General features: G+C 42.1%; 1 protein-coding gene across 7 annotated transcripts in view; it reads right to left on the bottom strand.

Moving 5' to 3' along the window:
* LOC309401172 (pituitary adenylate cyclase-activating polypeptide type I receptor-like) overlaps positions 1-16024 on the bottom strand; it is a 105888-nt gene that overhangs the window by 42453 nt on the left and 47411 nt on the right. For all 7 annotated transcript variants that reach the window (XM_081970217.1, XM_081970219.1, XM_081970218.1 and 4 more), the window contains exon 3: positions 6127-6220. In XM_081970217.1, coding sequence (XP_081826343.1) covers positions 6127-6220 — 94 coding nt within the window. The remainder of the gene's footprint in view (positions 1-6126; positions 6221-16024) is intronic.

The raw sequence follows: 16024 nt of genomic DNA, 5'->3' as shown, positions 1-16024 counted from the left end.
TTAAACTAACCCAGCTTTCATGCCTGAGCCTGGACTACAACTCACCATCTCCTGGTGATTGGCCCAAAGACAAGCAGAAAGCTTTCATGCAAAGGCGGAACTAGAATTCCCTGTCTCCTGGGAATTGGATTGGACTCACCCAATCAGCTTTCATGCCTGGTGTCTGAACTAGAACACACCATCTCCTTATAATTGACCTAAAGTCGCCCAACTGACTTCGGTCTTCTTTTGAGGCCATTTTTCGCCCTCCGGAGGTTTTCCTGAAGCCTCCGGAGGGCGAAAAACAGCCCTTCGAGCAAACCAGAAGTCTATTCCCAAACCTTGCCCATAGGGCCAGTTTTTCGTGCTGCGGAGGCTTCAGGGAACCTTCTGAAGCCTCCGGAGGGCCTCAGGGAGCGGGAGGCTGATTTCGCCCTCCCCAGGCTCCTACAAAGCCTTTGGCGCCTAGGGAGAGCGAAAAGAGTGTGGCACAAGAGAGGGGGGATTGCTGGTCGCGCGCATAAGTGCGCAGAGGGGGGGAAGCATTAGCATGTGTGGCACACCTGCGCACAACCTCCCCTGCGCTCCCCCCGCTTTTGGCACACGAGCCAAAAAACGTTCGCCATCACTGGTATAGGTAATCCTTGAGTTATGTCTTTATGACCTATTTTTCAATGGTCGTTAAGTCCAAGCAGTGGAACTTTGGGTCATAAGTAGATCTTACAGTACTTCAAAGAGTCATTAAGTGTTCATATGTCAAGGAGCCCCTGCAATTTAGATAAAAGCACCTATTTCTTTCATTTTCTGGTTGTCTTGCTCCTATGATTATTTAATCTGGATGTTTTTAGTGGAATTTTTTATTGTTTTAAAATGTTTTTTAGTATTTTTAATTGTAATACAAGTTTTGCAATAGTAAGTCATACGGAGTCATAGAAAATGAATGAATGAATGAATGAATACAGGTGCTCCTTGACTTATGAGCACAACTGAGCCCAACATTTCTGTTGCTAAGTGAGACATTTGTTAAGTGAGTTTTGCCCCACTTTGCAACTTTCCTTGCCACCGTTGTTAAGTGAGTCACTGCAGGGGTTAAGTGAATGACATGGTTTTTAAGGGAATCTGGCTTCCCCATTGACTGCCTGTTAGAAGGTCTCAAAAAGTCCTAAAATGGAGCAAAACTGACTTAACACATGTCTCGCTTACTAACAACACTTGGGCTCCATTGTGGTCATAATTCAAAGACAATCTGTAAGGTAGAATTAATTTGCCAGGTTGTGTATCTTAACTAGTCCACCAGATATGGTTGACACTCTTTTCTAAGGAAAATGTGGAAATTCCATTTTGTGTCTGTGTGTGTGTGTGTGTGTGTGTGTTTCTGAATATTTAAGTGTGTTTATTATTAGGTATTCTCTTCTGAAGAATACTGGTGCTTTGGAATTAATTCAAATTATAAGAATTGTCCAGATATCACTGAAATATATACTGAATTTGCAGCAAAGCTGGTGGGTTTTTTGTTTGTTTGTTGCAAACTTAATGCTGTAAGACTGAATAATTCTATATTTTTTTCAGCTGTTTTGACAATTCTATTAAAGCTCCCAACACTTTAATAACTACGGGAGAACAATTTGCCGGTTTATTCCCTAATCTCTCAATTTGAGTGGATAAATTCTGATATTTCGCAATTTTTTCCCCAGTCTCTTTTCAGCAATTCCACTTGACTATCAGTTGGTATTGTCAAATCTGTAAATTATCTGCTTTTCTTCAACTACTGGGGATATCCCTCACGTTATGTGCTGGAGGTTGTGCTGTTTGAATTCAGAGGTCCCTGAACATTTTTATATGGTTGTTTTAGAGCACTTCCCCCCTCCTTGTTTGGAAAAGATGGCAAAATTCTATTTAAGAACTTTTTAAGGTTGAGAAGATGGTGGAGAAGGGATGGTTGAGAAGGAAAGGGAAGGAGAGAGAGAGGGAGGGGGAAGGAAGGAAAGAAAATAAGGAGGAAGGAAGGAAGGAACGAAGAAAGATAAGAAGGGAGGGAGGAAGGGGAATGAGGGAGGGAGGAAGTGGTAGAGGAAAGAGAGAGGAGAGGGGAAGGAAGGAAGGGGGAAGGGCTAGGGGAAAGAAGGGGGAGAGGAGGAAGAAGGGGGAAGGAAGTAAGGAGGGGAGGGAGAGGGAAGGAGGAGAAGGGAGGGGAAGGGAGGAGAAGAGTGGAGAGGAGAGAGGAAGAGGGATTGTCCTACCCATCTTGTCCTAATCATCAAAAATACAGCTAGGGCCAGGGGGAAGAATGATTACAACCATCTTCCATTTTTAAACAACAGTTCCAATACATGCTGTATATCCCTGTAGGAGGTTAGCACCCACCCCTCTCCTAGAAGAATGAAATATCCTGGGAAATATTGAAAAGGCGGAATATTATATTTCCCTGGATCAGAAATGGAGAAACATGCTTTTAGGCAGGAAACAGGCTCAGTCTTAATAGCTACCCCCACCTTTGTCAACGGGCCATTAAAAGGCCTGAGGCAGTCTATTCTACATAACAAAGATCTCCCCCTTCAGCTCCAGGGTGATGGGATTAAGGCGTGATACTATTAGCCCTTTACCCATCTCACCACAGGGCACCTGGGAAGAAGCAATGCTCAACCAAACATGGACTCAAAACACAGCCTAGGGATTTGCCCCTGCATGGCCCCATTGGAGTCTGACAACCAATCAGAATACAAGATCAAGATCAAAGGCCAGAGAGGATATAAAACTAGGGACTTTCAGCATCTCTGCTCTCTTTTTTTCTTCACCCAACATCTGGAAGCATCTGATCCTCCTTTTCTCTTCAGGAGCTCAAGCCATGTGATCCTGTCCACCATTAAAATAATCTTTCCAAGCAGCCTCCATGTTTCCAGGATCTTTTCCCCCACCTGGAGCTGAACCCAGAAGGACATTTCTCCCAACAGGACTATCTCCGTGTGAACCTCTTCCTGCTTCTTTAGCTCTTCTTTTCTATTTGCCAGAAGTTGTCAGGAGGCTTTATTTGTTTGTTGCATGAAATAAAGTGATTTTTTTTTTAAAAAAAAGAGAGAAAATAAAATCCTTCCACATTTCTCCAATCCTGACACCCAGGGGATATGAGAGAAAATGTCCCTCTCGACCCCCACCGCCCAGAACACCTGTAGGACATTTTTCTCATTCTTTCCCCAAATCCCCCTTTTCTTTCCAGAAAACAACGCTTCCTGCTCTGTGGCAAGAGGGTGTAAGACAGCTGAGCCTTTCTCGGGAGGGGAAGGACATTTGGCACGTTGGCTCTATGCTTCATCCAGGGTTTGCCAGACCCAATGGCGAGATCTTATTTCGCACCGAAGTTTTGTAACTCAGAGTTGGACTGGGCAGGCCTGGGGCTCTCTGAGCTTGGTGGTTTTCCTGCAGATGTTTCATGACCCAACTAGGGAACCTCATCAGTGTTAGGAGGGACTGGGGTGTGTGGAGAGGAAGAGGAAGAGGAGATGGAGGAAGAGGAGAAAGAAGAGGAAGAGGAGGAGGAAGAGAAGAAGAGGAGGAGGAGGAAGAGAAGGAGGAGGAGGAGGAGGAGAAGAAGAGGAAGAAGAAGAGGAAGAGGAGAAGGAGGAGAAGGTGGAGGAAGAGAACGAGGAGGAAGAGGAGAAGAAGAGGAAGAAGAGGAGGAGGAGGAAGAAGGTGGAGGAAGAGGAGGAAGAGGGGGAGAACTAGGGGATCCTTGGTGCTCTCTGAGCTCAGTGGTTTTCCTGCAGACGTTTCATGACCCAACTAGGTAACATCATCAATGCTAGGAGGAAATGGGGATTGGGACGACGAGGAGGAGGACATCATCAGTGCCAGAAGGAAATGCAATTTGCACTAATTTTATATACAGGTGGTCCTCAACTCATGACCACAATTGGGCCAAAAACTTCCCTTGCTAAGCTGGATTCCATGTGATTCACTTAAAAATTGCAGTGCTTGAGCAAGGGGTTGGACTAGAAGACCTCCAAAGTCCCTTCCAACTCTGTTATTCTGTTTTGCTTAACAGTCCGGCTCAACTCTCTTAACAGCCATCATGCTTAGAAAGAAAATTCAGGCCTAAAATTAATTGAAATCGGAACTCTTAACACTATTGCAGAGAGATTGAAGGAGACAGAAGCGAGAACACCATCTGCTGACGAACAGGGAAATATGCAAACTTGGAAATAACTATTCAAAAAAACTGGAAATACCTGTTAAATACAGACCTACTCCAAGACCACTAGATATCTGATTATTAACTAAGGACTTCAGTTAAGACCCCTTAGATAATTGAATATTTTGAAGAGGCGTGGATAACCTTCTGGTGAATTCAAACTGTTTGGACTGGCATTTGATGAGACATTTAAAAGTCTGGCTTGGAAGTTTGGCTTTTTTAATTAATGAACTCTGGACAGTGGATTAAAAAAGAGATTGACTAACCACAGACGCAACATAAGATGGAAGTGAGGAGAATTTAAACAGAATGGAGCTTTTTCAAAGCATTGAAAAAATATTTGATTGTATAGACCAAAAATTGAGAAATTTAATGCAAAGAATAACAGACAATGATCAGGACAAGGAAGGAAGAATGGAACTACCAGAAGAAACAGAGGGGAAAGTGGAGAGAAACCAGGAAGAAGAAGATAACAAGGAGGAGGTGTTGCCAAAATAAACAGTGATTTAGGAACTAAAAAAGGAGGGAAATAATGTAAAAGATTTAAAAAGGGAATGGGACAAACAGGAAGAGAACAGGGGAGGTGGAATGGATAGTTCTGGAGTTAGACAGTGGGAAAGGGTAGAGTTGGGAGGAAAAGTTAGAGTGCATAGTCAAATAGATGAAAAGAAGGACGAGGGGAGACATGATGGGAGTTTTCCAATATCTCAGGGGTTGCCCCAAAGAAGAGGGTGTCAAGCTATTCTCCAAAGCACCTGAGGGCAGGACAAGAAGCAATGGGTGGAAACTAATCAAGGAGAGAAGCAACTTAGAACTGAGGAGAAACTTCCTGACAGTGAGAACAATGAATCAGTGGAACAGAAGTTGCCTCCAGAAGTTGTGAATGCCCCAACACTGGAAGTCTTTAAGAAGATGTTGGATAGCCATTTGTCTGAACCGGTATAGGGTTTCCTGCCTAGACGGGGTTGGACTAGAAGACCTCCAAGGTCCCTTCCAACTCTGCTATTGTATTAAATTATTGTATTGTACAGGGAATTAAAGTCCTAAAGGACAAATATGGGAGGAAAACTAAAAAGAAAATAAGATTAAAGGTTCGGAAGCAGGTAAGAGATGAAGGATAAGGGAAAATAGAATAAAAAAATATTTTATGAATATACTTCAATAATGTGTATTAATATCAAAATAATACAGGTTGGATTTTTATTTTAGCAGTGTGATAGATATCAGGATAATATTGTAATATGAATGGATGGGAAGAATGGGAAAAATAAGCTTTGAATGGCTAAATATGTATAAAAATATGAATGATAGTGGAAGGTTAGAATTTAATGGGCCATTAGGGAAATATATATAAATATATATCAATCTAAACATGTGTATTAACAGTAGAATTATATGGATTGAAGAACTGGAAAGAACATGAATAGAAATAACCTAAATATATAAATGATCATGATTGATACTAAAACTGTATAAGGAGATATTGAAAAAAGGAAGAATGAAGGATGGAACGTTGATTTAACTAAGGAAATATGAACAACAAAATTGGGGGGAAACATGTTTGAATATTAAAGCGATATGAAAGGGAGAAAAAAAGTTACAATAGGGATAGAAAATAGTGGGGAATAACAATAATTACATATTAATATGTTAAGATATACAAAAGGACAGAATGATAGTTCAGAAAGGAAGTGATAATAAAAGACATATATAAATAATATGGAAATGAAAGGTAATATTTAGGAATAATAAGACTATGTTTATGTTTACTGAAATGTATGTTACCCAGTTACCACACCATTCACGCATTGATATGTATAAAGAATATAAAAAAATAAAAATTTGAATGGAAAAAAAAACGAGAAATTTTGGGCTCAGGTGTGGTCTCCTCAGAGTATCTTCCTCGATGATTTTGAGATCTGGCGGGATTTTACTGATTTGTGGCGAGTTCCAGCACATACCTGGGGATGATCCATTGAAGGTCTGTTTCTGGATGTAGTCTAAACACGCTTCTTGTTCCTTCTTGATGAAACAATCAGAATGCAAGGATGCAGTCTGCAGGAAAGCATAAAACAGGCCGATGGTGAGAACCCTAGACTTCAGGGCATGGGGGTGGGGGGGAATTGAGGGTTAATGGCTGATTAGTTACCTGTCTATTATCACCTCTCTTTCTGTTTATCCATCTACCAACACTCACTCTCTCTCTCTCTCTCTCTCTCTCTCTCTCTCTCTCTCTCTCTCTCTTTCCATCATCTACCATGCTTGCCTGCCTGCCTGCTTGTCTATCTATCTATCTATATCTCTATCCACCCACCCAGGGTGGATTATATATATAATTCTCTCTCTCTCCATCATCTACCATGCCTGCCTGCCCATCCATCCATCCATCCATCCATCCATCTCTATCCACCCATCCATCATCTCTCTCTCTCTCTCTCTCTCCATCACCTACCATGCTTGCCTGCCTGCCTGCCTGCTTGTCTATCTATCTATATCTCTATCCACCCACCCATCATATCTCTCTCTCTCTCTCTCTCTCTAACTCTCTCTCTCCATCATCTACCATGCCTGCCTGCCTGCCTGCTTGTCTATCTATCTATATCTCTATCTACCCATCCATCATATCTCTCTCTCTCTCTCTAACTCTCTCTCTCCATCATCTACCATGCCTGCCTGCCTGCCTATCCATCCATCCATCCCATCTCTATTCACCCATCCATCATCTCTCTTTCTCTCCATCATCTACCATGCCTGCCTGCCTGCCTGCCTGCCTGCCTGCCTGCCTGCCTGCCTACCTACCTACCTACCTACCTACCTACCTACCTATCTATTATCTATCTATCATCCATCCATCCATCCATCTATCCATCCATCCCCCCTCCTGTCTCTTTCTTTCTTTCCTCCCTCCCTCCCACTCTTCCTTCCTAACTTCAAAACAGGTGGCTTTTGGGGGGGGGGAGTCTGTCACAACTTGGAATGGCCAGTAAACGAATGATCATTTAATTTTGCGAAGCTTTTTTTGCATTGCTAATTTATAAGCTAATTACCTTGCTTATTACGATATGTTAGACCAATCTTAGACTATTGTTCAACTATTTGGAATCCCCACCATATATCTGACATCAACAATATCGAGTACATTCAGAAGTACTTCACAAGAAAAGGCTTGCACTCTTCTGTACACAGTGCAATTCCTTACGCTACTAGGCTCAAAATTCTCTTAGAACTGCATTGCTTGCGGTCAGACCTTGGTATTGCAATACAAAATTATACGCAGTAATACTTTACCTGTAAATGACTTCTTCCGTTTTAATCGCAATAATACGAGTGCCAACAACCACTTTAAATTCAATGTAAATTGTTCTAAACTTGACTGCAAAAAATATGATTTCTGTAATAGAGTTGTCAACGTCTGGAATACCCTAGCTGAGTGATATCTAACCTTTCTTTAATGCTGTGCAAAAACTGTGTGTGCATGCCCACCCACCTGTGCATGTGCAAGTGACACCCCCACCCCCACGTATACACGCATGACCACCATGCAGGGGGGGATTTTTGCCCTCAACAGGCTCCTGAGGTTTTCCTGACGCCTGGGGAGGGCGAAAAAGAGGCCCAAAGGGTCAACCGGAGGTTCGCTTCTGAAAATGGCGTCCCCTGGCCCTCCGGAAGGCCAAAAATCAGCTGGCCAGCATGTACATTTGTGCCGGAGCTGAGGGCTGCCAAGGGCTGCTGTGCCCGCAAATATGGGCTCGCGTGCCACCCGTGGCACCCGTGCCATAGGTTTGCCACCCCGGCCCGAGCTGATTCAGTTGTCTCAGCTACAAATTTTCACAGTTCCAGTCACAAATGGACTTCCGTCAGTGGTGGGTTCCAGAACCTGGTGCAACCGGTATGGTGCAATGGGGCTGGCCGTCAACCATTTGAATGCACACAGCACATGTGTGCAGTGAGCGCATGCATACTTACCGCCTGCAATGCCTCCGCGATGCTCCAGCTGCTTGGCGGAGCATTGCGCAGGCACGTTCTTTGTGTGTGTGTGAGGAAGCCCCGAAAACTTCAAATAATAATAATAATAATAATAATAATAATAATAATAATAATAATAATAATAATAATTTATTTGATTAGCCGCACCCTCTCCCGAAGGACTCGGGGCGGCGTACAATAAAAAACACATAAAATACAAATATAGACAGTACATACACATAAATATAGACGTATACGTGGAGGAGGTAGACAGATAAGAGATAGAGTTAAAATTGCAATTTAAAATCCCCTAAATAAAATTACAAGATTAAAAACCCGTCAGGAGCGATATGATCAAACTATGGTTGAGCCAGGCCAGCTACTTGGAAAAGGTGGGTCTTGAGCTTTGCACGGAAGGAGCGGAGGTCGGAGGTAGTCCTGATATCCGGGGGGAGGTAATTCCACAGGGCTGGGCACATGCGCAGAGCATCAAAAACAGACATGATCCCTCCCCCAAATCCATCATTTGCAATTGTATTATCATGAATTGCCAATTTACATTATCAAAAGCTTTCAGTGCATCCAAAATTAACAATGCCATTTGTTTCCCAGAGTGTACTTTGTAATATTCTAATGAATTCAATATATTTTGCATATTATCTCTAATTTGTCTCTTCAGTAAAAAGCTATTTTGATCTTGATGAGGTCCAGGTGAGTGGGCGGAGCCTGCTACCAAGCATACCTGAAAAGGTAAGGGAACAATGGGGGGGGGGGAATCCGCTGTGCCATGTAATTTGAATTTATAATCTCATGTCACAGCTGATTGTCGGAAAAACCAGTTCGCCCAAACTGGTGGCATTTTTTTTTTACTACCGGTTCAGATGAACTGGTCTGAATCAGTAGTATTTCATCCCTGATCGAGACTCCTTGCAGAAAACTGGTCATTTGCATTCTTTTAGAGAGCCGTTGAAACACTCACCCTGTCAGAGCTGGAAAAGCTTCTTGGATGAGAAGCGAAACGTCTTCAAAGAAAAAAAACAAGAAAGTCCTATTGCCTCCTTTGGGACAACCATGACCTGGATGGCTGAGAATCTCTACATTCACTTAGCAACAAAACATTTGGACTTGATTATGTTTGTAAGTCAAGGAGTATCTTACTAACAAAATGTAATTAATCGATAAAAACAATAAAAAGGCACAATTAAAATTTCCAAACCCTCTGTTAAAAATCTCTTCTTATATTCAACTTGTGGGAAGTTTACCACAGCTTCTGTACTCAGTTAATTCGGATTCGTTCTGGATCAAGTATCCTCGTTTACTTCTTAATAACATCTCTAATCAATTTTAGTCTGGTTAAATGCACCAAATACATTCTCCAAAATCGATGTATTTCCCCCCCCCCCCCAAAAAAAGAATCCAGATGAAATCATGTTCCAGTTGAGCACAATGACCCACATGATTGTGGGGGTGGGGGTGGGGTGGTCATAAGTGGATCGGAGATGGGTTCCTACTGGTTCAGACTGGTTCAGCTGAGTAACTCGGCTGGCCACGCCCCTGAACCGGTTCTATTGGTGGCACCATAGGTACCGCCATCTTGTTTTCTGCACATGCACAGAAGCAATTTTTTACTACTGTGCATGTGTGTGTAGTGCACAGGAAGTGCGTCCCTGAGTGAACCGGCAGTAACAGAAGCCGGCACCCACCCTTGGCGAGGATCAATCATATGTCACTTTTTCCAGTGGCACCATCTCTTTGAAAAGACTCTAAACAAACGTTTGTTAAGTGGAGGACTACCTACATCTCTTGCTCCAAAGACAAATCGGGGGGAAACAACACTAGAGAAAGTGACACCTCGCGGCCATGTTATTTCTTCTTTCTTGTCCATGTTTGCATCTTCAACAAGCTCAGAATAACAGAGTTGGAGGGTCCTTGGAGGTCTTCTAGTCAAACCCCTGCCCGAGCAGGAGGCTCTATACCACCCTGGACAAATAGTTGTTCAATCTCATGTTAAAAATCTCCAGCGATAGAGCACCTGTCCCACAACTTTTGGAGGGAAGCTATTCCACTCATTAACTACGCTAAAAAGAGATTCCTAAACATAGGGCATGTGAACAGAGACCTACTCCCTTTAAGGATATATATAACAAAAGGAAAACAAAGGCACAACGGGTGTGAAAATTATAACTGTGGGCTCCCCAATTGAGATGAGGAACAAAACCCTAATCAACCAGTCTCTCATCCTGAAAATAATGCCATCTGTTGCTATTGTTTCGAAAGCAGGTGGCACCTATTACTTTACTCCAAACCTTCTAATCAAATTCATTTTAGGAAAAAGCTCCAGGTTTTAGAAGAATTGAGGAAACAGCTATTTCCTAGGTAGAGAGTTTGAGCTCTTCAGAGGAATTCCACCTCGGCATCTTGAACTTAAGAGACTGTAAGAGTCAGCTTCTAGGGATGACGGATGGCATAAACATTTAATCAAATAAATTAATAGAGAAATAAATGATAGGAGACAGATAGATGGATAGAGAAAGAGATACCGGCAGTCAGATAGAAGATAGATAGCTAGATAGCTAGATAGCTAGATAGCTAGGTAGGTAGGTAGGTAGGTAGGTAGGTAGGTAGGTAGGTAGGTAGATAGATAGATGATAGATAGGTAGGTAGGTAGGTAGGTAGGTTGGCAGGCAGGCAGGCAGGCAGATAGGTAGGTAGGTAGATGATGAATGGGTGGAGAGAGAGAGAGATGAATGGATGGATGGATGGATGGGCGGACAGACAGATAGATGATAGATATATAAGCAGAAAGATAGAAGAGAGAGATCAGATAGATAGATAGATAGATAGATAGATAGATAGATAGATAGATGATAAAAGATAGATAAATAGATAGACATACAGATGATGATAGATAGGTAGGTAGGTAGGTAGGTAGATGATGGATGGGTAGAGATAGATAGATGGATGGATGGATGGATGGATGGATGCATGGATGCATGGATGCATGGATGGATGAACGGATGGACAGACAGATGGATAGATAAGCAGAAAGATAGAAAAGGGAGATCAGATAGATGATAGATGGTGTGTGTGTGTTTGTGTGTGTGTGTAGGTGTGTTTGTGTGTGTGTGTGTGTGTGTGTGTGTAGAGAGAGAGGGGGGAAGGGAGGGAGGGAGATGTTTTGTTGTCATTTTGGATGTGTGCCCTTGTTTAGGGCAGAAAAATGACAATAAAGAGTATCTTAATCTTAATATTTTAGTAGTTTCCTCCCTATTATTTTCTCCCAAGACATTTGTGTTTAAATTTTTTTTTAAAAGATATTAGATTTTTAAGTTTTTTTGGAATAAAATAAAAATAGATTTTTTTTAAAAAAAGGAAATCATAATTCTTTGCCTCGTGCTGATGAAATCCTTCCAGTTTTCAAAATAACATTTATCCTAAAAAAAAAAAACACACACACACCTTCCCTCAGTGGACCTAAACCGGCTTAATTTTATTTCCTCACGTGAAGATAGAGATGGAGTTTCTATAGACAGAGTTTGTCTGGGAGCTCGCAATGAAATTCAAAATGGAAAAAACTATTTAGAAATTTATCCAAAGTCACTGCCAAAATCCACCCAAGGAGAAAGCTTTAATTGATTGGGTAATTAAATTAAAACTCTCCTTCCCCTGGCTTTAAAAAATCTTCAGTTTTAGGCTCTGGCACAATATCAAAAGTTCCTTCTAATTCTCTCCTCAGAGGTCATTTATAAGTAAGAATATTTCAAAACAAAATTAATTATTGCAGTGGATGGACTTACAATTGAGTATGGACAAAATTGGACATGCTTTAAAGACAATGATATTTTTATCACAGCTCTTTGAAACAAGAACGAGGAAGGAAAAATTAGATGCCAGAATGAGACGGCAAAGCTGAAATCCTTCGATCTGGATACAAATAGTCCTCGACTTACAACAGTTCATTTAGTGACCGTTTGAAATTACAATGGCGTTGAAAAAAATGGACTTATTCCCTGTTTTTCACACTTACAACCATTGCACAATCTTTATAGTCAGGTGATTAAAATTCAGGCTCTTGGCAACTGACTCGTGTTTACGACGGTCGTAGGGTCCCGGGGTCATGTGATTCTCTTTTGTGACCTTCTGACAAGCAAGGTCGATGGGGAAGACAGATTCACGTAACAACCATATTACTCACTTTACAAGGACAGTGATTATCTAGCAACTGTGGCCACAATGGTCGTAGAATGGGGCAAAACACGCTTAACAAATATCTCACTTACTAACATAAATACTGGGCTCAATTGTGGTCGTAAGTCGAGGACTAAGTGTAATTTTTGGAAGTCTGCTGTCTAAAATACCAATTTTGGTGTATTTAAGTACAATGACAATAAAGATTACACTTATAAAATAAAGTTGATCATGTATTTTACCTTCTAATTGTTGCTCTGTAATCCTTTCACAAAGAAATGGGAATAAATCAAAACTGTCATGGAAAGATTGGCAGGTAGTCCTTGACTTACAACCACAATTGCTCCCCAAATTTTTGTTGCAAAAGTGAGACATTTGTTGAGTTTTGCCCCATTTTATTAACTTTCTTGCCGCAGTTATTAAGTGAGTAACAAGGTTGTTAAGTGAATCTGGCTTCCCCCTTGACTTTACTATGTAAAAAGGGAAAAGAAACACTGCAACTGTCATAAGTACATGCCAGTTGCCAAGCGTATGAATTTTGATCATGGGGATGAGGCAAGGATTGCAATTGTGAAAATTCTGGTCGTAAGTCTCTTTTTTGGGTGTTGAGTCCCTAAAGGAATGGTGATAAGTCAAGGTCCATCGTGATTGGTCTCATTCGAGACAACGATGAATCCGCATACAGACAGGAGGTTGGACAACCAGCCTCGTGGTGCGACCGGGACAATCTGGAACTGAACACACTCAAAACCGTAGAAATGGTGGTGGATTTTAGGAGAAACCCTCCCATACTACCACCTCTTGCAATACTAGGCAACACAGCATCAGCAGTAGAGACTGTTGAACTTTTTAGGTTCTATCATATCTCAAGACCTAAAATGGACACCCAACATCAAAAACGTCATCCAAAAAGCACCACAAAGATTGTTCTTTCTGCGCCAACTCAGGAAGCTCAAACTGCCCAAGGAGCTGCTGATTCTGTTCTACAGAGGAAGGATTGAGTCTGTCCTCTGCACCTCCATAACTGTCTGGATTGGCTCTGCAACCGAACAAGTCAGATACGGACTTCAGAGGATAATCAGAACTGCAGAAAAAACAATGGCTGCCAACCTGACTTCCATTGAGGATTTATACACTGCATGAGTCAAAAAGAGGGCTGTGAAAATATCTACAGACCCCTCGCATCCTGGACACAAATTGTTTCAACTCCTACCCTCAAAACGACGCTATAGGGCTCTGCACACCAAGACAACTAGACACAAGGACAGTTTTTCCCAAATGCCCTCACTCTGCTAAACAAATAATTCCCTCCCCACTGTCAAACTACTGTATCTACTAAGACTGTATTACTATTATTCTTCTCTTCCTTCCTAGTACCTATCTCTTCCCACTTACGACTATAACCATGTTGCTTGAATCTCTACGATTTATATTGTCTTATTTATTTCTTAGTATGATTTGATTGCTTATTAGAAACCTTAGACTATCACTAAGGGTTGTATGTTATGATTCTTGATGAATGTATTCTATTCTATATTTCTATATGTACACTGAAAGGATCTGCACCAAAGACAAATTCCTTGTGTGTCCAATCACACTTGGCCAATAAAGAATTCTATTCTATTCTATCCTATCCTATCCTATCCTATCCTATCCTATCCTATCCTATCCTATCCTATTCCCTTCCATTCTTTATTATATTCTGTTGTTCTGTTTTGTTCTATTCTGTTCTGTTCTGTTCTGTTCTATTCTATTCTATTCTCTATTCTCTTCCATTCCATTCTCTATTCTATTCTATTCTGTTCTGTTCTGTTCTGTTGTTCTGTCTCTGTTCTATCTCTATTTCTGGTCTCTATTCTATTCTGTTCTATTCTAGCGGGAAAATGTATGGGGAAAACTGATTTATTTGTAACAGTGGTGCAATCCTTCCAAAAAGGAATGGGAAAAAGAAAAATTATTCAGAAAAAGATTTAGTCTGCAGTCTGTAAGACAGGAAAAGACGAACACCAGCCCAATGAATTCCACTTCATAAATAGACAGTGTTTCAGGACAAAATGTATTTGCAGAGTTGCAAGATTGATACGGGACTTGGGGACACTAATTCAACGCTTCCAATGATATAGAATCCGAATCTCTGCTAAACCCAGAACTTTTCTTTAAAAAAATAAAACACCCACCGGTTCTGAGCCATCTGCCACATTTTTTTGCCCAAGTTCTGTATAAACTAGCGTCCTTTTGAGGTTGAGGCTTAAATTCTCAACAGCCAAATTCTGGCCTCTTTATTTAAGCTTGGCAGTTGCTGTCATGTTTCTGGATAATCTATGTTAGGTTGTGTTCAGCAGACTCTTCCCCAGCCAGCGTGTTACAAAGGAGCACAACAGCTCCTTTAGCACTCAAGGATGGTCGGAAAATCTTTCAGAATAACAGAAGGGACCTTGGAGGTCTTCTAGTCCAGCAGTCACCAACTGGTGGTTCGTGAGAAACTTTTGGTGGTCCACAGAAAAATTATCTGCATTTTTTATATTGCACTAAATCGGGGGTCCTCAAACTACGGTCCCTGGGACGGATATGTGCAATGGACATTTGTGTTGCTGCAGAGAGTCTCCCCCTTCGGGGTCTTTTTGTGTGGGTCGGAGGGGGGCAGAAATTCTGACTTGGGGTCTGCTTCAGCCTCCTGGTGGGGGGCTTTGGGCGAAGGCTGGAGGGAAGAAGTGCAGCTGGTGGCAAAGAGCCGGAGGGCCTCGTTCCAGTGGGACTGCATCATGGCCTGGAACTGGCTGACCATCTCAGCCCACTGAGCCTCCAGGCGCCGGTCCCTGGCCTTGCACTCCCGCAGGTCTCCCCTCTGCTTGGAAAGCCTATGCTCCTAGTCCTCAGTGAGGTGATTCTGTTGAGCCTCCTCCTTAGTCAGATCCAATGTGAACTGAGCTGTTTTGCCAACTCTTTCTCCTGGTGGCTGCTTAGCTACAACAACTGATTCCTGTTGGGGCCCTAAGGAGCCCAGGCAAGGAGGGGAGGGGCAAGGAGAGGCTGGCAATATGCCCCTTGATGTGAGTGACATAGTTGGCCACACGCACTCAGTCACATGACTACCTAGCCATGCCCACGCAGCTGGTCTTTAGGCAGATCATATTAGTGGTCTGCGGGATTTAAAATTATGAATTTAGCGGTCCCTGAGGTCTGAAAGGTTGGGGACCCCTGGGCTAGTCCAACTCCCTCTTCTCAAGCAGGAGACCCTATTCCATTTCAGACAAACGGCTGTTCAGTCTCTTCTTAAAAACCTCCACTGATGGAGCATCCACCACTTCTGAAGGCGAGCAAGTTCCACCGATTGATTATTCTCACTGTTAGGAAAGTTCTCCTTAGTTTTATAAAGCAAATCAACAATAAGCCTTCCAAAGGATTTCTTGACTGTAAGCCAAATTAATAGCTGCAGATGGATAGTTTTAGAATGGGCTCATTGCTGCTATCTGAGCTGGATGCTTTTTCTTGCAGACGTTTCATGACCAAACTAGGTAATGGATGCAGTGTCCTGGAGTCACGTGGTCCACTTTTGCGACCTTCTGACAAACAAAGTCAACAGAGAAGCCAGATTCACTTAGCAACCGTGTGACTGGCTTAACAACCGCAGTGATTCCCTTAAAAACCATGGCAAGAAAGGATGTAAAACGAGGCAAAATTCATTTTTGCTTAGTGACAGAAATG

The sequence above is a fragment of the Natrix helvetica genome, assembly GCF_964273705.1.
Source record: "Natrix helvetica genome assembly, chromosome: Z".
Taxonomy (NCBI): domain Eukaryota; kingdom Metazoa; phylum Chordata; class Lepidosauria; order Squamata; family Natricidae; genus Natrix; species Natrix helvetica.
The sequence above is the reverse complement of the archived record's forward strand: the minus strand, read 5'-3'. Positions and strand labels throughout refer to the sequence as shown.